This window comes from Acyrthosiphon pisum, chromosome X (genome assembly GCF_005508785.2).
Source record: "Acyrthosiphon pisum isolate AL4f chromosome X, pea_aphid_22Mar2018_4r6ur, whole genome shotgun sequence".
Classification (NCBI taxonomy): domain Eukaryota; kingdom Metazoa; phylum Arthropoda; class Insecta; order Hemiptera; family Aphididae; genus Acyrthosiphon; species Acyrthosiphon pisum.
Genome location: NC_042493.1, coordinates 51961752 through 51970412, shown reverse-complemented (window position 1 = coordinate 51970412; position 8661 = coordinate 51961752). Strand labels below are relative to the sequence as shown.

The 8661-nt window shown below is 27.6% G+C and overlaps 1 protein-coding gene across 1 annotated transcript in view; it reads right to left on the bottom strand.

The window, feature by feature from the left end:
• Positions 1 to 5800: 5800 nt before the first annotated feature.
• Positions 5801 to 8661, bottom strand: part of LOC100573675 — a 21788-nt gene continuing 18927 nt past the window's right edge. Inside the window, exons 3-4 of the mRNA XM_016806210.2 lie at positions 6802 to 7013; positions 5801 to 5975 (exon numbers count right to left, since the gene is read on the bottom strand). Of these exons, the coding sequence (XP_016661699.1) occupies positions 5882 to 5975; positions 6802 to 7013 (306 nt within the window). The 3' untranslated portion in view covers positions 5801 to 5881. The remainder of the gene's footprint in view (positions 5976 to 6801; positions 7014 to 8661) is intronic.

Below are 8661 nucleotides of genomic sequence, written 5' to 3'. Positions count from 1 at the left end.
GACTATCTACCTGTGGTAGATCATGGACCCTGTGCTGTTTGTACGTAAGATATGATTTAATATATGATTATATGATTTAACTCTAAAAAACCAAAGTTATACCAAGTTTGTCGTTTTTACTTAATTCCACCACCGGTGTACTAATATAATCAATTAACACAAAATCCTAACCTAACTTAACAATACCAAATAAAATCCAATAAATAAAAAAAACCAAATTTAACGCTAATTTAACTGCCGCGAAAGCTGAGTTGTTCTTCTTGACATTTTATTAATGTTTATGTATATTATAATAAATAGTTAGTTGCTACCAGTTACTTCTCCCAAACATTACAGCAACCAAATCAACAACCAAGTTAACAAGAAAAAATTCCTGTTATTACCCTTTGAGGTCCATTATCCGGAACAATTTTCGGCCATTCTGGAATATCAGATTTCGGCCAGTACACTATTTTGGTCACCAATTAAAAATATTCTTCAAGTTTTTTTTCTATTAAACTATACCAATTTATATTATAATAATATAATATTATTAAGTTAAAAACATAAAAAATATAGTCACAATTTTCATAATTATAATTCACAATTTATTTTAAAATCTCGTATTAAGTCAAGTAAAATAATTAAAAAATATAAAGTCTCAATTTTCATAATTTACAATTTACATTCTATTATCAATTTATAGTTAAAGAATTTAATCTATAGTTTTTGTTTTTTTTTTATTTTAATTGATAATATTTTAATGTATCTATTAATGTGATTTTAAATTAAATTGTAAACTGTATCATCAAAATTAATAAAGTTTAACAGAAAAAAAACGTGAAGAATATCTTTGATTGGTGACCAAAATAGTGTACTGGCTGAAAACAAACATTCCAGAATGGCCAAAAAGTGAACTGGCTGAAAAAGGAAAGGTTAATTTTGGCCGAAAACGGTTCCGACCAAAAACTATTCCATGTTTTACTCTAGGTCATAACCTACTTGTATACCAAATTTCATTCAAATCCGTTCAGAACTTTTAGAGTTATTGAGTAACAAATATCCAAACACATAAGCTTTCGCATTTATAATATTAGTATTAGTAAGTTTAGATTTTCACCATATAATGTGATAACATTATAGAACCTATTTGCTTTGTGTATCCCATTCAATATACTCGTATCAAACTATTTTCTAGCTTAAAACGTCATGCACAGTTGGACTTATAAGGAATATTTTAAAAATAGTAAATTTAACAAAGAAAAACATAGAACCTTTTTCTCTCAGCTCACGAAATAACACATATTTTCCACGTTCAGCTTTTATCGATACAATTCAACAAAACTCTATTGGTAGATTTTAATAGTTTATGTTGTGCCTTATAAACTTTCCATTAAAAAAAATCAGAATAACTCATTTTTTTTTTTAAGTGAAAATTTCCTTTATTTAGCAAAATCTCCGAAATCGTATGAGTTTTCTTCTGAAGTTTTAAAAATGGTTCTACTTCGTGGTAGTGACTATATTCATGCAGTATGATGTCGGTAAACATTTGCCATAGATAGATTCGGCAGTACGAATTAACAAATTTAATTTTTCTTTAACTGCTAAACCAGTAGTACTAGTACAAGTAAAGGAGTATTAATATCGTCATTTGCTTTAGTTTTTTTTTAAAAAAAAAAGACGCAAAAAAATCAATCGAGCATTTTTGTGACATTATGTTTGAAATATTATGAAATAATGACAACTGACTAACGATACCACGATCTAAAATACATACCTACACATTGCACAACTAGGTTACACGCAGAGTACTAAATGCACATTGCATTAATTTTTTCCAATATTTTATTATTTAGTAAAAGTTATTAAACAATGAACACTAGACATAAAATAAAATACAGATATAAGCAAATTAAAATCAAGTATCAACATTATCGTAATAATTAGTCTATTGGGTCTAAACATAATATACCTAACACATAAGTATTATTAACTCATATTATTACCTAAAACCACAAATATAATATAACTGTTATAGTGGGGGCCCCTCCCTTGAATCTGCCACTCTATTCTTTAGTGATAATTTAGTACAGTTGACAAATTATTATAGTGAGTTGTTTCGTCTGAAGCTTTGGTTTGGTAATCGCATGTACGCAGGGATATTGTTAGGTATTATTGGTAGTGTGTCACTATTGGCAAACCATTATTATTGTTTACCTGAACTATTATGACTTTTAATTTTATTATTACACAATAAAACAGAGAACACCAACTAATTTGTATTATTTTAATGCCTGTGCGAAAGTTCAGCATAATATGTTGCCTATCCTCTGGTCATGAAGGCGTACCTAGATTCCATCCATCCAGGTAACAAAAAATATTTAAGAATATTTACAATATTAAATACTTTCATAGTAATTAAACATAAGTTAAATATTTGATTAAATACCCTATATAGAAAAATCTCGATTATGGCGCTTCATAAAATACAATTACTTTAAAATACTTGTGTGAGCTCAGTAACATTAAACTCAATAATACAACATCGCAGTTAAACTAAAATGTCTTGTCTAAGTTTTATCAGACATCAAACTTACAGAACTAAATATATAATACTAGCTGATCCCGTGCACTTCGTCTCCCGGCAACCAATAATTATTATTATAATAGCTTCAAAACCCATGGCAACCATTTATAAAGAAAAATGTCCATCGGAAATCTCAAAATTCCTATTTGAGCACCACCGGAAGTTAGTCCTTTCCCTTTTTAAATTAGCCTATCTTCTGAAAAGAGGTATAATCTATATATATAAAAAGCAGGTAAGTGGATGTCGCTCTGCTGTACAGTAGATTACAAGTGGGTAATTGTATATTGGTTGTATTAGACTTGAATTCAATGATATAATATCATTGTATAAGAAAAACGATTCTGAGTGGAGACGGTTTGTCAGTCTAGATATTTTATATTTTGTTATTATTTATTTAATCATGTAAGTTGAATTAATATTAAAATATTATAATTTTTTATTCGTTTCTATGGTGATAAACAAAGCGTTAGAAATTAAAATCCCATTTTTAGCGTTTTTTCGTAATTTTCCAGTGGTTTTTCCGGTGGCATTAAATAACTGTTGAGAAAATCGAAAAATGACCTCTCTAAAGTACCATCTTGATCCAATTTGCTAAAAAGATAAGGTATTATATGTTGAAATCGAAACACTCCTTCTGGAAGAAATTTTGTATACAGGATATAAAATGAAAAATAAAAAAAAAATAAAAAAATAAACATCATTGTAAAAACAATAGCTTCCTCGCTCCGCTCAGAATCTAAAATATATCTGATCCCGTGCACTTCGTTGCCCATTAAAATTGCCAACTTTATATGAATAATGTTTTACATATCAGCATGGCAACCATTTATATACAAAACATTCCATCGGAAAATTCAAAATAATATATAATTGGTTACCATGGTAATATGGAGACACACCGACGAAAATCTCAAAATAATATATAATTGGTTGCCATGGTAATATGGACACACACACATACATTCATTTTTATATATATAGATTTATCCTGGTCAAAATTTGGAATAAAGGTTAAAAATCATAACCGTCTCACCGCTGTAAATTGTAATTTTTATTGTACCTATTATTATAATACATTGTGATATTCTTTCTTCATATTATCATTTTTTTTTGTAAATTTAACTTTGTTACTAACTATTTGTGATGTATCTCTTAATTCTTTGACTGCCTGTTGTTTTTTTACCACTGCTTTGTTTTTTATGGTGAGACGGTATAATGACGAAAAATTAAATTTTTTACATAACCAGAAGAATGACGGACCAGAACAGTGAAGCCTAGTGTTTAACGACACCAGAATAATTATAATTTATTTTAATCTGTCAGTTCCAAAATTAAAAAATTGAGACGGGAAATTTAAGTTTTACTGTGATGTGGCCAAATGTATTGATTTGTAACAAGTATTTTAATGTAATTTAATTTACTAAGCGCATTCAAAGTTTTTCTATATAAGCGCAAATGCGGTATTTAGGAGCAAACAAGCCTCCCCCTTATCATGCGCACCAATAGACTATCACTGACAGTATATTTAATATATATTTATATTATATTTAATATTTACATTATTCATACTTTTATTTGGTTCATTATCAACGTAATTATGCTACCTATATATATGAACAAAAAAGTTGTCGTAGTCATTTTTTTTATTTCAATTTAATTAATTCATACAATTTCATTGAAAACTCAACAAAAATAAATACTTATATTGTGTTTTATACATCATAAAACAAATTACCAATTTATATTTTATTTTATTATTTAATTAATTATGACAAGACATTTTAAGGCAATATATAACAGAAGACAAGTCTAGTAACGACTAACATGATAACTAGGGCTGGGATTGGGATCTTTTTTTCTGATGTTTTGAAACGTTGATCCGTAAGTATAAAATGTGTATTGAGCGATACTGATTATTTTAAAGTATTTTTTATTTTGCATTTTTTTTTGCATTTTTTGACAAAATTAACCTTAAATGCATTTTTTAGAACATTTTTTGATGTTTTTAGTTCATTTTCTTGGTTTTTAGAGTATTTTTCACAATTTCTTCATAAAACGAACGAAAATTGTTACGATTCACAAGAAACTTTCGGCAAACTGCTGACGGTACGAATAATAAATTATATATAGTATCATGTATTTCATCATAGCTAGGCTTTTCCCAGAAAATTTTCACCGTTATATTATACCTATTATGAATTATTATTTTTATTACATCATACAAGTTATCGTCGATAACAATTTTATCATAGCTAGGCTTAGATAAGTATTACTGAATTCAACCAACGACAATCATTTTTATTTGAAAATATAAGACAGCATATCATTATACAGTACAATAGCGATTTTGTTCAGGTTAGTATTAATAAAAACTAGCGAAAACAAGTAAAAATATTAAAATTTTTTTTAAAATTATTATTTTAGAATGAATGATTAAGAAAATAGAAGCATAGAAAAATTAAACAAGTAACAACGTACAATAAACAAGTATAATTTAACATTTTTTTTCTAATTTTTAAGCTATAATAAATATAATTTAAATGCATTTTCTTAATTTTTGAAGTCATTTTTCCATTTTTTAAGGGCATTTTTTGAAATTATTTAGGGCATTAAAATCCCAGACCTAATGATAACATAATATGATAGTATATATGGGGGACAGAGTGGCGGAGCGGACTAAGGAGTCGGTTGCGACGCGCACCGACGCCGGTTCAAAACCTCGGCTGCAAGCGGCATTTTTCTTCGGAAAAGACTAAGAAATCTACCAAAATAACAAACACACGTGTTTAAGCCTTTCAGTACCCTCCCCCATCGTTAAAAACCACCCAATGGCCTAAGTTGCCGCGGGTTAATATATATAAAAAAAAAAAAATATGATATTATAAATTATTACAGTGTTACCTTATTATAACATATTATGATAAAACTTAGACCGCAAAATGTACAGATAATAGACACATTGAATAGTGCATAAGTGCAGAACTGTAAAACATTCTTTGAAATGCACGGAACATCCACTCAGCCCCTCAAGCATATTATAAGGAAAGTACCTATTCAACTTAATTTCACACCAAATATAAACTATTTAAATATTGAAATAGTTATTTTTATATTTTAGTTCATACATTTTGTATTACATAATTTTTATAATGATAATGATTATTAATTACCTATCTATTATGATTATACATATATTTTAGATTTAATATTTTTATATAATAGGTAATAATAATTTTTAACTATCATTAGACAAAAATAAACAATTTTAGATAGCAATTAATCTTAATATTATAAAATGTTAATTTGCCAGTCTTATCAAACAGCAAATGCAGTGTTGATATCATCGGCTATTTTCAAATAGTTCTTGTTCTTGTGCATGTGTATTACCATGTTCATACGCTTCCATATCCTGTAAATAAAAAACTATGTGAATTATGGCGTTAGATGTGGACAAGTGGTAGTGGTACATAAGTAGGTACATTATCTATAAGTTCACAGGGCTCGGTGTCTGGATTTATATGCAAAAAACACGTAAAATATGCACTTACAGATGCATAAATATCAAAAATTCCATTTTGTCAATTAATGTATGAGCAATGAGCATATTTACTCTTATATTTATTATTATCATTATTGATCACTACCATGAATATACAAGACTTGACACAACTGTGGTAGCATTTTTAGCTTTTAAATTAATATCACTAGGTAAAGAGTTTTAAATTAATAATAAACAATAATAAATACAATTAATGACAATTAATACGTAGAACCACTGTTTATGGATATACATTATTCACGTAGCCGCCGTGCCATTGTGCCAAATGCCAATATTTATCTGATAATGACTGTAAGCCGGGTGATCTGTTTAACGTACAACTTTCAGTATTTTTTAAAAAAAAATTACAGTATACATTTTAGCTATACCTATATAAATTATTTTAGCTTTAATAGTATTTACTAGCAGCTAATAAAAAAATAAATAATAAATAATAAAGTAAATGATTTTATAAAATACCCTAGTTGTAGGCAATTATTCAGAAACGTGTAAGAATATGAGGACAATGTAATGTCATATTATTAGCATATTTTGAACTACACGTTATGAAACATAGGTATACCTATAGTTTTAAACAGAATTATTTTAAACCAAATATATAAAAGCATGCATTTGCATATAAATCCGAACACCAATAATAGGTAGGTATAGGTATGTGCTATTTTGATATACTAACGATGAAAAAATTATGATCCAAAACCACAATATGACAGCCATTATAATTGCGATTGTGGACATGACTAGCCCGTTGGAAAATGAATTTTCATCCTTTGCTTCAACGAAAAATTCTATGGCTTTCACCAAACATGCTATGAGCATAGAACACCATATTGTTATGGAAAATAACATTATCGTAAACTCTTGGCATTTTCTTCTCTCCGGCAACCACTATACATAAACAATATGTTATCAATAAACGACGATGATTATAATTTATTATATAAATATTGTAAGCAATAGTAAATTGCTATTAATATATCATAGAAATAAATAATATGTAATATTACAAATATGCATGTATAACATAAATACAAGATATTAGATAACAAACTCTGATGATTTCAGTGTAAAACTATCAAATCTTTATTTTATACTGCAATCAGTAACGGATTTAATTTATCTTCTAGAGAGAAGGAATGCAATATCCTTTTGGTCCAAAAATTTCTACTTTTAACTATTTACTCACTTAGGCCTATACAGAAGGAAAAACATGTATCCAATATAAATATTATAATCAAGGCTTACAAATTTAAATATTGGAATATTGGATACATGTTTTTCCCTCTAACTATTTGTAGGCCATGATTATAATTTATAAACACTGAACATCTCTACAGATTTCTGAAAGAAATCATTATTTATAGGTAGTTAATTATATCTATGAACTATAGCCACTATGCCCCCTCCCCTGGCCTTTCAATTAGAGGAGGTTAGGTTGTGAAATATATACATTTTCTGAGAGCAAAATAAGGTATATGATACAGAGTTACTCTCACATAGTTATCATTAGAGACCGAAATTGCATGCATTGGCATGTTCATACTAAGTGTATGCACTTATATGAGGGTTTGAAATGTCGGCGTTTCAAACCTAATTGATTCCATAGACCAAATTAAATGTTGCATATATAATATAATTGTATATTTGGAGGGTTGGGGCATATTTTTTTCGTAAGTGCATATAATGTACATATTTTTTACAGTCTTTGGTAAATAATCAAATTACTTCATGTTTTCATTTTGGAGATAGGAATTTTTAAATACTGGCGAAAAAAATGACTATCAACAGTCAACCCGGTAAAGAATTTTATTTTCTATAGTTCGATACCGTGTTGTCAATATTGATCAACTATTATCTTAAAAGTGAAATTTTTAAAAACAAGTGTTTTAAAATTGTGTAAAAATATACTATTAATGTATTGGTACTCCAAATTTGAAAACATTTTTTTAAATAATCGTGATATATTTAAATAAATTCGCTACATCATATTATATTGATGTTTTTTTTATATTTAAATGTTTTGTTGATTACCTTTTTTTTTTTATTTTTTATAAGAAATATACCATCTGTACCCAGAGACACAATAAGGATATGGGCTAATTTACAAAGACGTGAATGAGTTGATGGAAGAAGCCACCCAGTAGTGACACTTCCTTTTAACTTGTGATTACCTAACTTAGATATTGAAAGGTCCATCATTCCTATAATTTTGTTATATTGTATTTGCTTAAATTGTTATGTAAACATAAAATTATGATTTGTTTGTACTTAAATGAGGTACCTATACAATACAGTTAGGTAGGTACTTAATTTATTGGTAAGTACCTACATAATATATTATTTTCTGATTTTAAGCATTGCTTTTAGAAGATAAATAATCTCTTTGTTTATTATATAATACTTATATTTATCTAATAACAATGGATAAATAAAAAAAAATAATAAACAAAAAAAATGACCCAAAATCAAATAGAAAAAGGTGGGTAAGTGGATTTCGCTCTGCTGTACAGTAGGTTACAAGTGGGTCACTGTATAA